The sequence below is a fragment of the Macaca fascicularis genome, chromosome 11 (genome assembly GCF_037993035.2).
Source record: "Macaca fascicularis isolate 582-1 chromosome 11, T2T-MFA8v1.1".
NCBI classification, from domain to species: domain Eukaryota; kingdom Metazoa; phylum Chordata; class Mammalia; order Primates; family Cercopithecidae; genus Macaca; species Macaca fascicularis.
This window is the reverse complement of record NC_088385.1, coordinates 123,956,955-123,977,757: the sequence shown is the minus strand read 5'-3', so window position 1 is coordinate 123,977,757 and position 20,803 is coordinate 123,956,955. Positions and strand designations below refer to the sequence as shown.

Here is a 20,803-nt window from a genome sequence, read left to right as displayed (position 1 = left end):
ATATACTGTGCTAGCACCCGCCAAACACCAGAGAGTGTGTGGTAAGTGGAATGGACACGAGCAGCCAGTCCTAATGCCAATGTGCATCACTCCCCGCCGTACCATTACTCATTGCTCTTTCTTTTTAGTCTTAGCAAGAAGAGACAAAATATGCATTCAGAAAAACTCACTGATCTACACTGATAAAACTCTTACGCACAATCTCACTTTTCTCTCCGCTCCCATCTTTACAAGCCTTCCCTCCCAGCAAGGGAAAAGCATACTCTAACATTAACTCAGTTTCCACCCCAATCTTTCTCTTGCTCTTCATCAGACTCTGTTTATTTTTTAGTTTTTCTTTATCTTTTGAGATGGAGTCTCACTCTGTCGCCCAGGCTGGAGTGCAGTGGTGTGATCTTGGCTCACTACAACCTCTGCCTCCTGGGTTCAAGCGATTCTCCTGCCTCAGCCTCCCGAGTAGCTGAGACTACAGGCATGAGCCACGATGTGTGGCTAATTTTTGTATTTTAGTAGAGATGGGGTTTCACCATCTGGCCAGGCTGGCCTTGAACTCCTGACCTCAAGTGTCTGGCTTTTCTTGAGTGATAGGACAGATACTTTTTCATTTTTAATTTAAGTCCACTGTCCCCCCACACCCCCAAAATAAAACTCCTTGCAAAATCCCACCCATGTTTGCAAACGACTTAAAACTGATTCCTTACTTTAATGAAAATATATTTTTGTCTTAATCTGGGGCAGTTTTATGTACCTTTAGAGTCCATCTCATTCCCAAGTTATTTATAAAGCACTAAGAGAATGCAGTGGGAATTAAGTTTTTAAAATAAAATAGGAAGGTTCTAGGGTTTGTAAAAAATTGCATCAGTCAGTAAGTGACAGCCAAGGACATAGTTCTCTTCATAATATTTGACCCCTTACTCCCACTTTTAACGTAAAACATAAGCTATACAAGCCTGGGCCGGCATCTATAATAAGATCTTATTCATAGCTATTAAGCCTCTGGGGGAAAAAAGCAAGATTTCCCTCTACCACACTTAGTCTAGCTTCCTCATTCCTTTTTCCTAGATGTGCAATTTTTATTAAAACAACAGATTTTAAACCCCTAAATTCTAAGCTGCTGACCCAGCAACCTGACTCAGGGAGTATTCTCACATATGATGGCTGGCCGCTAATGTACCAGCAGTGGGCACACAGCTGGCACTGCTCTAGGACTCACACTGGTTAAATGCCAATTTGGATGCCCCACCTCCAACTCTAAGTCACTAGTCTGTTCTTTTCATCCACAGAGACAGAGCATTTTTTAAAAAATGTAACATTGGCTTACTAATAAAATGGACTTAACACAGTCAAATTTGGACTGCAAACTGACCAGAGAGCCCTCCGACACTATGCACGGAACGCCTCTCTGGCAGTGCGTACGTAACAAGCAGCCTGCTCCAGAGGAAAAGTCAGCTCTCCTGAGTGTGTACAGTCATCCCTCAGTATCCACAGGGGATTGGTTCCAAGACCCCCTGCAATTCCAAAATCCACAGATGCTCAAGTCCCCCTTTACATATAAAGTGGTGTGGTATTTGCATATAACCTACACACACCCTCCCATAAAAACCATCTCTAGATTACTAATAATACCTAATACGATGCCTACACATAGCTTCATTATGATTCAACATAGTACCTGGCTTGCTGCAAATTCAAGTTTTGCTTTTTGGAACTTTGTAGAATTTTTTTCTTAATATTTTTGAAATTATGCAGAAAGCAGAGGTTTCTTCTCTGCAACACCCTTCTGGTTTCCGGTGAGCCTAAGCTGTGGCTGAAGATACAAATGTTCACACTGCAAGCACACTCTGAGCATCATCCACCATCCCAAAGAGCCCTCCACATCGCCTCTCCTCAAAAACAAGCAGCTGCCAGGCCCGTGTGTGGAGATCCTGGGAGGGGCGCTTGGAGCCTCTGCATAACTCAACCTGGAAACTAAAATGCAGGATTAGAACTACAAACTGACTTGATTCTTTTGCCATGCCACATGTGGGGCCACTTATCAAGCCTAGTTTCTAAAGAGAGCTAGCCCAGTGCATGCCCAGACACACTGAGGAGTTCAGTTCTCAAGCACCAGAACATCGGGCATTTTCGGAGGCCTTGAAGAAAAATGATTATTTTCCTCCCCAATAAAGCATACTCACATCATCTCCTTGCTCTAAGTTGGGGGCGGGTATCTAGGGGTGAAAGTCGGGAGTTGAAAATATTGTTTGACAGAATAACTATTTTTGCAAGCTGCTGCACTGGCGGGACAGAGGCCTGGGATCTGGCACAGAGGAGTACCCGCCTCATGATCTGACACCCGCCTCCGAGCAGCCCGCCACCTGCAGCCCGGGGCCGGGCCCAGGGGAGGGGGCACCAGCCGCCCCTGGCCCTCAGCCATGCTACCTCTCTTCAGGGCACTGGATCAGACACAGCAGATAACCGGCCAAAAAAAAAAAAAAAAAAGGAAAGAAAAGGAAAAGAAAAAACAAGGAGAGAGGAAGGGGGGAGAAACCTAAAATTTGGACTCAGAGGGTCTTTTCAAACACTTTAATCCTTTCTTGCTGATGGTTCCTGGGGTGCCCGCGGCTGGCACAGGCCCCTGTACCGGGAAAAGCTGACTCCCTAAGCCAGTGCGTTAAAGAGAAGGCTGCTAATCAGCTAAATAGAAACTGGAATCTGTTCACATGAAGTCTCCCTTTCCCTCCATCGCCAGAGGGACACCACCAGGTTCTGAAATACACTCTTGACATCATTTGGCAGGAAACCCTATTTTGTTGAACATGATTCATCCCTTAGGTTATTGTTTTTAATATTAGAAAGTGAGCTTTTAAGTGCCAAACAAATTCTGCAGCAGGGGGACAAAAGATATTCCAAGTGGTCTCCCTGGACCTTCTACCAACTGCGTCCACCAAATGGCTTAAAAGAAAACCTTCCCATGGTGCTTCAGAAATGAAGCAGAGACATAGCGACATCCAACTATTACCTAATACAGGACTTTGTTCTCCGAGTCTAGAGTGTTTATGGGATCGGGGCTGAACTCAGGTGGGCAGAGCTGTTGAATGAGAACCGGGCAGTGTGAGCAGCGCAGTGGGGGCCGGGTGGCCAGGCCTTGGCCGAAGCCGTGGGGCTGCAAGGCAATGCCCTTCCAATTCACGTACCTCCCGTCCATGTTGCCACTGACCATGAGGTTGGGAGGGCTGTCGCTGAGGTTGACACATGTGAAGTCACGGAGAACGTTACCCAGCTTCAAGAGGCGGCGTCCTGCTTCCAGGCTATATACCAGGATCTGAGAGAGGAAGAGAAATGTGTGGGCCCACAATTCCATACACCAGGCCAACATCAAACACTTTCATTTCACCATCGTGGAAGGCATGATCCTTACCACTTAGCTCCCGTGAAGATGTTCTGCCACTTAATTTCCTGATCTTTTTCAGGTTACTGATAGTATAGGGACATGGCTATTAGAGTGCCAAAAAGAAATGCAAAGGGAGAGAGAAGGAAATCCTGTGAATTTCTCAGGCCAAGGTACACTCAGGCCACAAGGAAAATGCAGGGAAATCAGGTATTCTAATTTCTTAACAAAGAGAAAGCTGTCTGGAAACGATGGGGCCACTGACTGCTTCTGATTTGGAATAAATGGGAAAGCTCGCAAGGCATCAGGAAGCTTGCAGATGAGCCAGCATGAGTTCTCATCTGAATTTACAACACAGGCGGGAAAAGAAGGAATAGTACAAGGACCAGGAAGATGAAGCTTGTATAGTTAGCCACTGGATGCTTCCTCTGGACTGAACTACAAACCAAAACACAAACTCACTTCCAAACACCTCTCTTCACTCTCTGCTTGCTAGTTTTAGGATGCTCTGTTCCACAGGGTATGAAAGTAATAAGAAGGTACCCCTGATTTCCAGACGATGCATTGTTGTATTAGAACACCTCGTGTCTTCTCTCTAGCGGGGGGAAATTTATGTTTTTTGCTTTAAAAGTATTAATTCAATTCAACTTAATTCAAAGAACATTAAGTGCTTGCTATGTGTCAGTCACTGTTGTAGGTGCTGAGGACACAGTCCTTGCCCCAGATTCACATTCAGAAGGCTCCTCATTAACACACACGCAAACACACCAAGTTCTGAGCGTACTTTCTATCCTAGTGATCATGTTGATATTTCTAAATTAATGAACTCAAAAGTTTTTGGTTTTTTTGAGGGGGTGGGGGGACAGGGTCTTGCTCTGTCATCCAGGCTGGAGTGCAGTGGCAACATCATAGCTCACTGTAGCCTCAAATTCCTGAGCTCAGGCAATTCTCCCACTCAGCCTCCCGAGTAGCTGGAGCTATGGGTGTGTGCCACCACGGCCTGCTGATATCTTTCTTTCTTTCTTTTTTTTTTAAATTTTTTAAGTAGAGAAGGGGTCTCACTATGTTGCCCAGCCTGGTCTCAAACTTTTGAGCTCAAGCGATCCTCCTGCCTTGGCCTCCCAAAGTGCTGGGATTATAGGCATCAGCCACTGCACCCAGCCAAAAGTTTTTGGTCTTTTTTTGCTTTTGTTTTTGAGACTGAGTCTCACTCTATCACCCAGGGTTCAAGTGAACCTCTGCCTCCTGGGTTCAAGTGATTCTTTTGCCTCAGCCTCCTGAGTAGCTGGGATTACAGGCGCCCGCCACCACGCCTGGCTAATTTTTGTATTTTTAGTAGAGACGGGGTTTCACCATGTTGGCCAGACTGGTCTCGATCTTCTGACCTCAAGTGATCCTCCCACCTCAGCCTCCCAAAATGCTGAGATCATAGGCGTAAGCCACCACACTTTGCCCCAGCCAAAGGTTTTAATAGTAATATTTTGTAGAAAGATTTATCCTTTCAGCACACACATGGAAATGATGTACATTTCTTCTTGTCAACCTATACATTTATCACTTACCAGGATACAGATTTTTACTTTAGTATTGAGAAGTTAATAATAAATTAAATATTCTCTACCTTGAAAATAATCAATCCTGTCAACACACATTTCTAACAAGTGAATCTTTGGAAGTTTCTAACGGTCAAAACAACACTATAATATTAACTATTGCTAACAGCATCTAGAAGGAAAAAGGACAAATTCAAAATTTAAAATGCCCTCTTAATCCATAAAGACTACAGAGAACAATTGCAGTTGAAAAGAAAAATTTCTGACGCAGAAAATTTCAACAATTTAAAAATATCAAGAGTAAGATTATTCTTCCAAGTAAGTATACAGAAATAACCAAATCTCTTATCTTCAGGGAATAACCTAAAAATTATATAAAATCAGCACCTAGAGGGAGAAAATATAAAGAGCAACCTCACATTCTATTATAAAAGTAGTATTCTGCATCTACTTATCATTAAGAGTGTTCAAAAATTTGCACTCAATATTCTCTTGTTTTTAAAATACTTCAACTTCTGTAGCAGGAAGGTAAGGCCTTTAAGTCAGTAAAATGTTGATGGTAAATCTAAGAACTGAAATCTGATACTGAGTAGGTTCATGTGTCTTTATGTCTTCCAGTTGTTCTTTTTTGACAAGTGGATAAATTATTTCTTAGTGATATAGTGAGATGTAATCCCTTTCCAAAAAGACTCTCTGCAAATTCATCATAAAGACATCTAAGTTAGTCCAGAGTCCAGTATTTTCTAAAATGTTTAATAATTCAACGAATCAGAACTATCTGAAGAGTACCTTTACCATGACGTTTAGTTAAAGACCACAGAGATTAGAAAACACATTACCCATCTCAAAGGCAGTTCTTTCCATGTTACAAGTCCCTTAACGACCTTTACCATTTCTCCCTCCCTCCCTCCCACGTACTCTCTCTCTTTTAATAAGGTTGAGCAAATGGGACTTCATTTTATCTGATTGCCATAGACTAGTGTGATTAATTATTCATGCTCACACTCTCCCTCTTGTTAAGACCATGCATTAGACTAATTTTTCTCTTTATTGCCCTAGTTGGGTGAGTCTCAACCCATGGCCACTTGACTCATTCTCAGAGGTGTACAGATATGCTGGAAAAACCTACCCCAGCTCAAATCCCAGAGAAAATATTCTGCACTAATGTGGCTGCCAAAGATGATGTTGAGGATGGTTCCTTTTAAGTACCAGGTGTATATTAGAGAAGAACTTGAACAGTGATTACAGAGCAAATTTTTGCAGGCATTAGATGTTTCTGTAAGAATTAGCTAAAACAGCTAAACCATGTTGAGGCTGGTTGTGTGCTTTACAATGGTACTATAGGAAATGCATGACACAGAGAATTTTTCCTCCTCTTTGGCTTCCAGGTAGACCTAGAAGGCAATGGGGGAAAAGCAAGCACTATCTTTAAAAATAACTTTAGCAGAAAGTTCTCTATTCATCTGTCTTTTTAAATTAGAGACCTTAAAGTATTTCCATAAATCCTAGTCTTAGAATCTTAACTTGCAATTTTGTCAGTGATTCTGATGTATCTGAAATCTATTTCTAAAAATCTTTTTCTGATTTCAAGTATGATACATCTTACAACAAATTCTAACATAACAGAATTCTATAAGGAAAGTGGTAGCCCTCTGTATATTCATCTCTCAGAAATCACCACTTTTAACAGTTTGATATATATACTTCTAGACTTTTCTTCTGCACATCTGTCTCTGTGTGTATACACATTTTTTTCCTAAATGGGATTATTTCACAACTCCTTTTCCCTACGTGGCAGTACCTATAGATAGATCTTATACTTTTTCATGGTTGTGTAGAATTTCTCTGTGGATACACAATTCCATGTGGATTGTTTCTAATTTTTAGATAAAATAAATAATGCTGTAATTCATTCAAGAGCCGGCCAACAGATATTTATCAATCATCTTCTAGGCCCTGGAATGAACGTGCAGGGGCGCTGGGTGGCGTGCGGAAGTCCCAGCCTGCTGCCAGCTGCCAGAGCCCGCCTCTTCCCCAGCTGGGGCCTGACCGCCAGCTGTCCTGCTCCTCCATAGATGGGGCTGCCTCTCTGAGGAGACTCACCGACCGTCTTCTAGCCATGTCCTGGCAGCTGGTGTCTTAAGCAGCAGGGGTAGCGGTCCAGAGTCAGGAAGGAGACACCAGCCACAGGCCCAACAACGGGAAGGCATCAGCCACCGCCGTGGGCAGGCAGGCCCCACAGCATCCAGGTGTGGCCCGGACTGGCTTTCCAGGCACTGTGAAGGAAAGAGCTGAGAGATGGCTCTTGTCCCTGTGGGGGGTGGGGGGGGGGCGGTGAGTTCAAGGCAGACCAGCTTCTTCCTTCACCCAGTAAAAAATGGATTAACACTGCAAGCTTTTCCTAAATTGGGGGCTATCACCCTCATAATTAATCATGAACCACTTGCATACTGAAATCACTGTGAAGAGATTATAGAGCCTTACCCTCCCAGAATTTTGGTCCTATACTGATGAATGAGGAAAGGAGCGCTGTGTTTTAATTTTATCGAAATACTGAGTCTTCATACTCAAATACCTGCTACAGGCATTAAACCAACAACAACCACCCCAGCAGCTGGCTCAGCTCCCCAGAAGCCCAGCACCGTCTGTCCAGAGAACTCAGGAGGAGTCGGAAGGCCTCCTTACAAGACGACAGCATTTTAAAAGTTTTTTCAATTGAAGATGATTTGTTGGCCGCCATTTAAAAAAGGGAAGTGGCAAAGAGAGCCAAAGGTTAGGAGGTGCTGTGCTGGGCTGAGCAGAGTCTAAGAGAAGAGGCAAGAGAGGAAGATGCGACTACACTTCCTGGAGATGACACCATCTACACACTTTCTGATCCCTAGTAACCTATCTCCATCACTACCTCACATATGTGGCTCTTCTGAACGGGGAAGTCGTGATCAGAAGCCAGATGCTGGGCAGTGAGGCAGTTAAACCGCCTGCTCTCTCCTTTTCTGTCCACTCCCGCTGCCTTTGTGCTCGCTTCTCCGTGATGTCCTCGGCACACAGTGCCCGCTCCCCTGGTCAGTGCTGAGAGTCCTTGCTGTCTGCACGTGTCACATGGTGTTTTGACAAGGCCACCCTGACCTGTGTCTTATCTTCTTCCGGCTCTTCCCTAGATCTGCGGTTCTCAGATACTGGAGGGGAGGAGGCAGTGACTCCAGCAGGTCGGGGAGGCTCTGCAGCACTATTACCAAGCACCACACCGCATCCCACCAAACACTGTAACACTCTCCTAGGCTTCAACTCTAAGGTTCCTGGGGGCAGAGATGTCCTATCATTCATTCACTCATGTGGCAATTATTAAAGGGCAGCACATCCCAGGTATAGTGTCAGTTACACATTCCCGCATCTCACTAAGTGCCTGCGTTTGTGTTTGGAGGCTCACTGACTGGTACACAATGCCAGGCAAATCCAGAGCTTCCCATAGCCTCAGACCCCGAAGATACTCAGATGTTGCTTTTAGTGCGTAACACCTTCCTCCACCCCTGGATCTTGCTGCTGGTATGTAAAAGAAGCTGCTCCATCCTACTCAGAACAGAAGATGGTTCCACAAAGATCTCTTCATACTATCCAGATGCCAGAGTGCCCCAACTGATTCCAGTCTGACAGTCCCACCTCTGACAACATGGCAGACAAGAATGTCTGGAAAACCCTGCCATTTACAGTGACCATGCTGGATAAGACTCAGCCTAACATCAAACAGTCCTTCAGACATTCTGTTTAATAAGCAATCAGAGAAATCCACAGGAGCCCAAAATGAAGAGAGCACGAAACCCAGGAAGGTAAGAGAGCATTCAAGCCAGGGGCTAGTTTGGGCTCCCCCTCCAGTGTCAGGAGCCTGGAGAGCTGGGGAAACAGGAGACCAAGTGTCTGCCCAGCATGGAGTAGAACCTACAGTCGGGTCCCTGCAGGGCTACATACATTCAGTAAAAAGCGAGCAAGAGGGGGAAAATATCTATTGGTGCAGATAGCTTACCCAGAAACTTCTCTGCCTCAGGTTCAGTTCAGGGTGGAAAACAGTCTGCAGTCACATGTCTGCCGCCACACAAGTTCTGGGTTTGAGTTTACACCACCTGCAAGGCTAAAAGAACCCAAGCCTAATAAAGTATTTTCGGGTTGGTAACATACCTCCTGGTACCTCGGCAGAATCTTCTCAGGAGGGAAACAATCTCAACTCAGGCCCCTTTAAGAAACCTACAAATCAAGATCAACTGAGTATTAGCTCACAATTAAAAAACAAATCCAAATACAGCAAGAAATGATTTATCATATGTGAGACAGAAAAACAAGGAGAATTAGACTTCCAGGCAAGATCAAATAAAGAATACAAAATAAGCATGCTGAAAATGTTGACAGATTAAAGAGGGAGAGGATAAAAAGTAGGAAATCGGATTAAGCAGATTTGAAAAATAAAGCAGAGAATTTCTAGAAATTAAAAAGTCAATGGATGAGATAAGCAAGAAATAAGTCCGAGAGAGAAACTGTGGACTGGAATACAGAGTTAAGGAATTATGCGGAATGCAACATAGAGAGAGATGGGAAATCTGAATGGGCAGTGAGCAGCACGAAGGAGGGGAGAAGCTGCCTTCATGCACACCTCCCCTGAGCTCCACGCAGAGCATCGCGATACATTTCCAATAAGATAAGGACCGAGAATTCTCTACAACTGAAAGGAGGGACACACAAGAAATCCCAGACAGGATAAAAATAAATAAATCCACACAAAGAGACACTGGCATGAAACCACAGAAAATTAAAGACAAGGAGAAGATCTTACAAGCAGTCAAAAGGAGAGAAAGTCCTAAAAGAGAATGACAGACTGACAGCCAACTCAGGAGTGTCAGTGGAAGGCAAACCAGTCACATCCTCAAAGGCTGAGCGAAAATAACTGTTGAGCTAGAACTGTAGAAGACTAGCAAAACTACCTTTCAAGGATAAGGATGTAATGAAGATGCCGTAAGAAAGAAACACAGAAAACACTTGTGACCAAGTCCTTACGAAAGAAACTTCTAAAGAATGCACTTTTAGGAGACAGAAAATCATTCCAGAAGGAGGGTCTGGGTCAACAAAGATTCAAGTAATGGGCATAAAAGAATGCAGATGCTGTCTGCAAAAACAACAGTGCTGATTTGGGGGTTAAATACACAGAATAATCTGTACCCAGTCTTTATTCCAACCAGTCAAATGCCATGAATCAGGAAAAAGTACCATAACCATCAAGATGCCAGATGCGCAGGGTGCGACCCCACCCCTGTGTGCAAGGAACAGAAGCTCCTTTGGATACCTGTGCAATGTTCGGCACATAGGAGGGGTTCAGTATACACTTGATGAAAGAATGAGCAGATGAATACACACTGCACATGTCTGCGTGTATCTACCTCTTCCAGGCGACTGCTATGCTGGCCTTATAGTAAAGACAGGCTTCACAAATAGAAATGGACACACAAAGTCTATTTGCTGTCCACCAACTGCAATGTATATAGCTGTTTGCTAAGTGCCAGGTAACACTTTTATTCAGTACAGATCTTCTAGTACAAGACTAGTGATGCTCCTTTTTAAAAAACAAAAGATACAAAAGAAAAAGTCCTAAACATCTTCATGGTAGAATTTACTCATGTAAACGACCCACGTTGCTATTCTGACCCAACGAAAGTAAGATCCACGGAAATGTGGAATTGAACTACAAAAAATGCAAGGTGTGCATATCAATGTTCATGCACAAAGCTAGATGAACAGTCTCTATAAATTCACAGATGAGCTAAGACCTTAAAAAAAACAGGGATGAGAAAGACAACTGGGGAGAGAGGGTGAGCCAGTGAGAAAAGAGTAAATCATACACAAAACAGCCAATAAAAAAATAAAAAAGCAGTTAATATACATGAATAATGGATGTCTGATTTAAAAGCAGTTTACTCCAATATGATGTCATTTTTGACAATCAGCCAGAGAGACTATTTTGTAAGTCCTTGCCAGAGATAAGTCATAGCGTGAGGCTTGGTAACACGGCCGTATCTGTGAACATGTGGAAAATGACTTTCACCACCATCCCAAAGGTGACTTTCTGTTGGCAAACAGAAACTTGCCTTTCAGGTGCACTTTGCAGCAGCAACCAAGATGCTAATCTTGAAGAAATGGATCCCTGACACTCCTGACGTTCCCTGCAACATGGCACCCCTTAACAGTCTCCATGACATGCTTCTGGCACCGTCCATGCTCAAATTCAGCACAAAGGGAGAAGCAGCCTGAGCCGCTTTCATGTTTAAGTTTTAATTGGAGTGACAAGCCCACGAGGCCAAGATATTTCAGGGATGGGACGGTGTTGCTGAGCGTCGCCAGGCGCTGGGTAGGCAAGGCCTGTGTGCGCTCCCTACCACCACGTGCCAATGCACCTGCAACCCCCGCTGTTCCAGGACTGGACTCTTCCCGGGCAGGCAGTGCCAACTGCTGCGGGCTGTGCCAAACGTGGGGGCTTTGTGATGTGGGCAGATGTCTACAAAGGACCGGAGCGAGGCCAAACCAACACCTATTGTGACCTAAGCCTGAAAGGAACCCACAGAGCAAGAGTACACTCGGGTACAAATGCAGGCAAAAACCATCCAAACCAGCCAATCTCTCTCTCTCAGCACGTCTGTAGGCGCTGGGAATAATAAAGAAAGGCCAGGTCTACTTTGTGGAGTGAGCAGAATACGGCTTTCTCTTTGCTTTGGGATCATTTTCATCTCAGTGCTGGTGTAAGGGTAAGAAGTGTGATTAGGAAGACCTGTTTAATACTCACATAACACGAACAGGGAATATTCATGTCAGAGCAGTGAGTCCAGTGAAGAGATGATAACCATCGTGCAAATGTACGACTGAGAGCTAAAAATCCTCACACCCTCCTTCATTCTCCCAACAGGCCTCATCCCCACAGAGAGCATGGGCAGCGTTAAAATGCCATGAACACTGACCACATGGAAAGAATCACCAAGAGAAAGTTATTATATCTATCTTACAGAGTGAAAACTGAGGCTGCAAACTATGAAGTGAACTCTTTAAAATTAAAGGCAACTTGCGTACTATTTTGAAAATGAAAATGTTACCATGAAATGCTCATAATGTACAAGTATCTGTATGCCAACAGGACTTAGTGAACATTGTACATGAAATTCAGTATATTACACTAGCTTGGTTATCGATTTTCTTTTGAGTAGCCTGGCAACTTCTAGTTTGGCCCCAAGTTAGACTGGACAAAAGCTTCTAGAAGAAGGCAGGCAGGCAGCTAAAATCAGATCACTGAAACAAATAGCCCCAGGGGGAGACTGGGAAGCCACAGTGAATAATCAGGTCCTTTGGCAGAGGGCAGCAGGTCCACCCAGGGGCTCCTCCCAGCCACCTAAGGCATAAACCACCTCTACTCACTCTACACGGTGCATGAGGTGTGGCAGAGACATGTGTTTAGCAGCATTCTGCACATAAACCAACACTACACATATGAGCTCTTCATAATACCCAGGACATGCCTTTCACACAAATCCCTTCAGAACATCCTTCCATTTGAAACTCACAACCACCCAGAGGCAGAGAAGACAAATACTCCTGCCTACATTTTGTGCATCAAGAAACTGAAGCTTAAATCATTTTGAGTAGCTGGCCCCGAATTACATGGGCAACAAAAGGAGCTGAGGTGGCACTAGGTAGAGCCCAGCTCATGTTATTCCTATGCCACTTTGCGACCATATCACAATGTCTTTCCTGTCCTGCCAAAATAATTAATAATAGCTAATATTTATAATATTCTCTTACATGCAAAACACTGCTATGATGTGTTATCTCACCTGACCCCCACAATGCTGTAAGGTAGGTACCATGATTTTACTCCCTTTACACAGGAGAATATGGGGCCCCAGAGGGCTCAAACCTCTTGCCCAGTTAGGAAGTTTTGGCACGAGGATTCAAACCTGGATGGGTGGGCTCAAAGCTCATGCTCTTTAAACCTCTACCCCAGGGTGCTCAAAGTATGGTCCCAGGACTAGCAGCCTCCACTGCCCTGGGCACTTGTTAGACATGCAAATTCTCAGGCCCCACCCTGGACCCACTGAGTCAGAAGCTCTGGGGGTGGGGCCAGTGATCAGTGGTTTCATCAGGTCTCCTGTAGATTCTGAAGCATGCTGGCATGTGAGAACCCCTGTGCTTACCTATACTGCCTTTCAGGCTAACAAAGACCTTCAGCCATGACAGTGGTAAGTATTATCCAGCTATCAATTCTTACTTCCTGCTTCCAAATTGCTGCCAGTCTGGGGAAGCAATAGTGCTGGGCGGTGCTGGTATGAAAATATGAGCTGCAGATCCCGTGTTCTGTACAAGCTCAGGGCCAGAGCTCTGATGCTCAATGAGAGGCAGATAGTTGGTAAGGCTGCTTCTGGTAAGTAGGACTCTTTCAAAAGGACATGGCGGGACAGGAGAGGAAGAGGGGATGCTAGTGCCAGTCCCCGGTCAGGAATGAATGTGGCACATTCAGGATGGTGCTAGCCTGGCTGGAGGTCTGGCTGGAGCAAGGGGCTCATTCTGGAAGCACAGGACTAGACAGCTGGGAGCTAAGATGGGGCCCAACTCCCCACAGTCCAGAAGGCCAGGCTGAAGACAGGCACCGGGGCCTTACCCATACTCCTCGCCATGCAGCCAGTGCTCTGAGAAAACCTGAAGTGGACCGTGAGGAGGGGCACTGACAGGTGGACAGGTGCCACAAGAGTATAAAGGTGGGGAAAGGGCAGGCGCAAGCCAGGAAGGGGAAATGCGCTCGGGGAGGCATTATTTTCATGTCATTTTCAACATACTTTTAAAACTTACAATGATCTTGAGATCACAGTTAAGAGTTCACAACCCAAGGAAACAGCACAGTGCAAAGAAGCCACCTGGGCCAGATGGCCTAACCCTGCAAAGACCCAAAGAAATCTGGATGAGGAATTCAGTTTGGGGCCAGTTGGTCATCCCACGTCCCTGGCACAGTTCTGAGCAGAGGCAAGCTGAGGCTGGAAGCCAGGTCTGGCAGAGCAGCTCCCTGGACATAGCCCGCTTCCTCATTTTAATGCACCTTCAGCCTCATGGCTCCTCCCGAGTCCCTTAGTTTGGGATGTGACCGCTCAGATGTGGGCTGAGCAGGAGTTTTCCTTTGCTCTCTACAAAGGGGATTTACCCTGTAAATTAATAACACACTGAGGGAATGCTTTAAAGAGTAACTTTGCGTCCATTAGAAGGATTCATCTGCAACTCAATAATTGATAAGTTAATTACAAACCCCCTCTCTAACACAGTGCCTTATAGAAGACTGAAGTGCGGAGGAAATTAATAAATCATAGTCATCTATGTGCTGAATAAAAAGTTAAAGTTCTCTACTTGGTAATATTTTGTGAGTCTAAACCACGATGTGTATTTTGAAAACAGTAAAATGTTTTAAATACTCAGAAATTCAACTCACATAGGCCATTTGCTGAGTGCCCTCTTGCTCCTACTCTGACCCAAACCAACATCAGTCTCAACGGTCTGGACACGCAGGGGAAGCACACAGCCTCTTCGGCAGCACTCGTGTTTTCACCTCTGGAACAAAGGCAAACATTTCCAACAGGGCTCCCTTAGCTCCCCATGAACTGGAGAACGAGCTGATTTTTAACACTAACAATGCCTGGGCAGTATTTACTCCCAGGCTCATCTGGCACAAACCAACCAAAGCCATACCCATCTGTGAAGGTGAAATAAACAGAGTTAGCACTAAGTTCATTCTCTTCTATGGTGTAGGATGGTAAACCAGGAAGTAAATTCCACATCAATCATCAGGGAAGAAAAACCAGGCTCTAAATAACATTCTAAGCTTAATTTGAAAGCCAAAAGAGAAGAAAGGCAATGAACATCATATTCTTCAATCTAAATGGTTCTGTAAACTTGCTCAGTCTCAAGAAGACTGAATAATTCCTTTAAAAATTAGAAAATGGTAGATGTTATTGGCATACAGGAACTAGGCAAGTGTGAATAAAGACAAAAGACATTTAAGACTTGGTGCCAGCCCTCTCCAATAAGACTTCACATCTTGAAGGGTTTCATATGAAGTGACAGCATTCACATTAGCTTATTGCATTAGTTCTGCATGGAAGCTAAATTGACCTGTCTCATTCTACTATAAATGCATTCTTTTAAAACAGTTCTTGGGGGCTGGGCACGGTAGCTCACATCTATAATCCCAGCACTCTGGGAGGCCAAGGAGGGCAGAGCACCTGAGGTCAGGAGTTTGACACCAGCCTGGCCAACATGTAGTGAAACCCTGTCACTACTAAAAAATATAAAAATTAGCTGGGCATGGTGGCACACACCTGTAGTCCCAGCTACTAGGGAAGCTAAGGCAGGAGAATTGCTTGAACCTGGGAGGCGGAGGTTGTAGTGAGCCGAGATGGCGCCACTGCACTCTGGCCTGGGTGACAGAACGAGACTCTGTCTCTCGAAAAAACAAAACAACAACAAATTTCTTGCGAAAGTGAATCCTGTGAAGAAGCATGGGCCGCTATCCCTACAGGTATGGCTTCAGCAGGGCTCCTGCAGGCCTGAATATACCCGGCACTGCTTCCAGCTGGTGGGACCGCCTTCCACAGGCCCTGCTGCCTCTGCCTGGACTGCTCTCTCCCAGGCTTTGCCTGATGAACTCCAGCCTGACCCCAAAGCTGCTGGGGATGGCTGGTGAAGGAGGAACCTAACAAGTGCTGAGCACCAGCCACATACAAAGCACATTACCTCTTTCTTGGGTATTAGCTCCAGTATCCACATGGGGACGCCAAGGCAAGTCACTTGCCTAAGGCTTACCTGACTGCAGAACCCTTGCTCAGTCTCAGTGGTGATGCAACTGCTACCCTGACAGTAGCTGAAAGGAACTTTCCCCTATATTTACATTCTATAACTTTATCACTCTCTTCCAGGATCCCTAGAGATCCTAAAGATCATAGCTTCTGTAATAAGCAATATTCCAAAAGACACTTTTCACAGAAAAACCCATCAGTTGTACAGAGTATCGGAGATGGTCCAGTCCTCAAAGGCCTCTAAGCCAGAGGTTTCTCGCTCTGTCTTGAGAAACTCTACGGCTCTGTGGAGGTGCTTTAGTGTTTTCACAAATGAGAAGAATTGTATTTATTATTTATTATTAACCATATACTACAATTATATCAACTATGGATACCATTTTAATATTAAACAGTACAAAATGCATTTGAATGTTCATTCCTCATTTATTTATCTATATGTTTTTCTGTCAGTCTGGAATTCACCACGTTCATCATGAAGGTCTTCTTTATGACCTCGTGTGCATCTCAACATGTCTCCTTTACATCGCCAAGTCGCTGTTAAGGACCACAAGGCTATAATCCCCGAGGCAGATGTGATATTTGACTCATCTCTCTGTTGCCAGTGCCAATCAGATATTGCACACGCAGCATGTGTTCAATAAGCATTCATTAACAATGACGGCAACCTTCACGACAACAATGGACCCTTTGGGAGTCAGCATCACTCAACAGCCCAGAAAGCTGGTCTCCACGAGTTCTCTCTCTACACTTCCCCAGGAAGCAGATAAACATTAAAAATGTTAAATGTTAAGGTAAAAATGAAAATGAAATTAGACATTTACTTTGTGAACTTTCAATTTTTTTATTTTAAAATATTTAAATGGAAAGTTCACAAAGTAAATATCTAATTTCATTTTCATTCTGCTTGTAAAATACCAAGTTTTTTTTCTTCTCCGAACTAGAATCTCAAACAAAAGGAAAGATGGATTTCCTGTTTGGGTGGAGGTATGGGAGAATGTGGCCACAATCTATGCGCACTGCATTGCTGATTCCAAAGGCTCTCCCAGACAGATATTTCAACTCGTGATGAGTGCGAGCAACCAATCCAGAGTCTCTTCACATCTGTGTATGGGGAATAATTATCATAAGAGACGTTAGCGATGATTTTCCAGCGTGATGTAAGCAGAGGCAGCAGCGCCAAGCAAGCGTCCTTGTCACGCGCATTCCAGCCTCCTGGATTACTTCACTCACAGCTCCCTGATTAGGATGCACGCCGTGTGCCGCTTAATACAATCTGCCATCAAATGCCAAGTACTTCAGACCTAAATTAGGAAATATGTCCAAATACATAGAATGATGCTAAGAGCCCTAAGTGGATCTCACTCTTCCTTTATGAGGCCTGAGGCTCGTCATCAACCTAACGCTCTTAAACAAGGCAATTCAGTCTTCTAACCCTCCACCTCTGAGAGCAGAATTTAATTCAGGCAGCAAAAGAATTAATAAAGATTATATGGTGTCATAAATATGTGTTCATGGATGAAAGTATTTTTGATAGATTCAGGAACTATGAGACATAAAAACTGATTTTAAAGGGCTGCCTGGGCATGAAGGCTACATTAACAGAGTTCACACTGATTTTTGCACCACAGCATAAGAGATGAGGCCAGAGGAATTACTTTTACGTTTGTTTTCTTTTACAATCATATGCCACTTAACAGTGACTACCTATGAGGTCCTGTATGTCACTGAAGTCTGAGAACCCAAGAATGCAACATCAGAACTTAGGAATCCATTTTTAACTTAAGAATCCATTTTTATCCAAAAGTAAAAAACTGTCAAGCAGCCTTCTTCCTATGTACAGCTTACGAGGCAAGACGTAGGAACTGATGAAAAAAATATCAAACATTTCCTGCCCAATACTTTCTGCTGGCAATAGGCACAGCTGTTAGGAACTCTTGGGTGACACTTAGAGAAGAAGTAATAGAATAATGGATTCCTCGGCCCGTTTCAGAAGCCCTCAGCAACTCAGCATCTTCCAGTGGATTGGCTCAACACAACTCCACAGCCAAAAGGTTTAAACCACCTACATGGCTTAAAGAATCCAGGAATGTGGTTCGGGACAGGAGCCCAAAGGTCACGTGTTCAACCCTCCTCATTTTACAGAAGAGAAAAGAGGCAGGTCAGATTAAAATAATTGTGGGCTCTTTCTCAAATGGGTCCCAAAAAAGCCCAGAAGGGGAGCATATCCGTGTATGCTGCAGCTCTTTCTTGCCACCATGACACTGGCCAGATAGGGCTGTCAGTCACGCTACACTGATTCTAGGTGAAGTGGTGTGTTCTAGTCATTCACTCTAAAAGCAGAGAGTTGAAAAATAATTTAAATGAAGGGCAGGACCAGTCAGATCTCTGTATATCCCCCCGGCCTCATCTTATTGTGATCTTTCTGTAAAGCCTATCGGAGAAAAGCCGTCCAAGAGCCACTAGGGGAAGGGGATGCCCTGCCATCCACCACTGCCCAAGGTACAACTTCTGTGGAGGGCAATGTCTATCAAAATCATGGAGGCACATGTCCCTTTGACCCAGCAAGTCTACTTGGAGGAACTGATCCTACAAATACGTTCATGTGGACCAAGTGTTGTTTACAATAGCAAAACAGCAGGAGCAATCGATCATCCATCCATAGGGAGCTAGCAAATTAATTAAAGCACATCCACAAAGTATAATATCATAAAGTCGCAAAAATCAAAACCAAAACACGAATAAGTTCTTTGTTATATCATAGAAATGATCTCCAAGAGATTCTGTTGCAGGAAAAAGCAAGCTGCAGACAAAAATATAGCACTTTACTATTTTCATTGTTTAAAGTGGGGTTGAGACCACGTATGGTAATTTGATTATAAGTGCATAAACTATCTCAGGAAGAATGCACAAAAAACTGGCAACGTTGGTTTGGCTCCAGATAGAGAAATTGGGTGGCAGGTTGAAGGGAGTGGGAAGGAGTCCTCCCACCACACACCCTTCCTATCTTTTGATTCATGAATTAGGTGAATGCATTACCCAGTCAAAAAATACATTTCTATAGATGTTTAAAAATCTGTGTTCTCTTTTCTGTTCCATTGGTCTACGTATCTACTTTTACACCAGTACCATACTTTTACACCAGTACTATTCCATTGGTCTATGTATCTGCTTTTACACCTGTACCACTATGTATCTACTTTTACACCAGTACCATCTACTTTTCTACCAGTACCAGTATGTACTTTTATACCAGTACCAGTAAGTATCTACTTTTACCACCAATACCATGCTGTTTTGATTACTATAGCCTTGTAGTATAATTTGAAGTTGGGTAATGGGATGCCTCTAGAGTTGTTCCTTTTGCTTAGGGTTGCTTTGGCTATTTGGGCTCTTTTTGGTTCCATATTAATTTTAGGATTGTTTTTAAACATACACTGAGGAAAGGATACCCAATTCAATAAATGGTACTGGGAAAATTGGATAACCACATGTAGAAAAATAAAACTGGATCCCTGTCTCTCCATATATAAAATTAACCAAGATGGATTAAAGACTTAAATCTAAGATTTGAAACCATAAAAATTCTAGAAGAGAACTTAGGAAAGACTCTTCTGGACATTGGCCTAGGCAAATAATTTATGTCTAAAATCCCAAAAGCAAATGTAACAAAAACAAATAAATGGCAGCTAATTAAACTAAAAAGCTTCTGCACAGGAAAAGAAATAATCAACAGAGTAAACAGACAACCCACAGAATGGGAGAAAATATTTGCAAACTATATATCCAACAAAGGACTAATATCCACAATCTACTAGGAACTCAAATAAATCAGCAGAAAAAAAAAGCCAAAACAAATAATCCCATTAAAAAATGGGCAAATAACATGAACAGATATTTCTCAAAAGAATATATACAAATTGCCAACAAACATAAGAAACAATGCTTAACATCACTAATCATCAGGGAAATGCAAATTAAAACCACAATGAGATGCCGCCTCATCCCAGCCAGAAAGGCCATTATTAAAAAGTCAAAAAACAGACCGGGTGCAGCGGCCCATGCCTGTAATCCCAGCACTTTGGGAAGCCAAGGCAGGAAGACCACGAGGTCAGGAGTTTGAGACCAGCCTGGCCAACATGGTGAAACTTCGTCTCTACTAAAACTACAAAAACTAGCCAGGTGTGGTGGCACACGCCTGTAATCCCAGCTACTCGGGAGGCTAAGGCTGGAGAATTGCTTGAACCTGATCAGTGGAGGTTGCAGTGAGCCGAGATCACACCACTGCAATCCAGCCCGGGCGACAGAGCAAGACGTCATCTCAAAAAAAAAAAAAAAAGTGAAAAATCAATAGATGTTGGTGTGGATGTTGTGAAATGGGAATGCTTATACACTGCTGGTGGAAATGTAAACTAGCACAATCTCTATGGAAAACAGTATGGAGATTTCTCAGATAACTAAAAGCAGATCTGCCATTTGATCCAGCAATCCCACTACTGGATATTTACCCAAAGGAAAACAAGTCACTGTATAAGAAAGACACCTGCACACAAATGTTTATTGCAGCAGAAATCACAATTGCAAAGATATGAAGCCAACCTAAGTGCCCATCAACCAATAAGTAGATACAGAAAATGTCACACACACACCACACACACACACACACACACACACACACACACACACACACACACCATGGAATAATACTCAACCATAAAAAGGAATGAAATAATGTCCTTTGTAGCAAGTTGGGTGGAACTGGAGGCCATTATCCTAAGTGAAGTAACTCAAGAATGGAAAACTAAATATCGCACGTTCTCACTTATAAGTGGGAGCTAAGCTACGGGTATGCAGAGGCATAGAGTGGCACAGGAGGACCCTGGAGACTCAGAAGGGTACTGGGTTCAATGTGTACTATTTGGGTGACAGGTACACTAAAAGCCCAAGCTTCACCACTATGCAGTTCATCCATGTAACCAAAAACCCTTTTTACCCCCCTAAAGCTATTGAAATAAAACGAT

The 20,803-nt window shown here is 43.7% G+C and overlaps 1 protein-coding gene across 26 annotated transcripts in view; it reads right to left on the bottom strand.

Moving 5' to 3' along the window:
• Window positions 1–20,803, bottom strand: part of FBXW8 (F-box and WD repeat domain containing 8) — a 115,686-nt gene that overhangs the window by 18,704 nt on the left and 76,179 nt on the right. For 16 of the 26 annotated variants that reach the window (XR_012420709.1, XR_001483652.4, XR_001483654.4 and 13 more), the window contains one exon: window positions 3,177–3,304. The exons of 5 other annotated variants lie outside the window; for them this stretch is intronic. Coding sequence is in view for 11 of the 21 variants with exons in the window: in XM_005572347.5 (XP_005572404.1) it covers window positions 3,177–3,304 (128 nt within the window). In the remaining 10 variants the exon portion in view is untranslated. Of the gene's footprint in view, window positions 1–3,175; window positions 3,305–7,031; window positions 7,235–7,825; window positions 9,160–13,803; window positions 13,877–14,419; window positions 14,539–20,803 lie in introns of those variants that run through there. 5 more of the 26 variants (XR_012420716.1, XR_012420710.1, XR_012420715.1 and 2 more) reach the window with 5 other exon arrangements.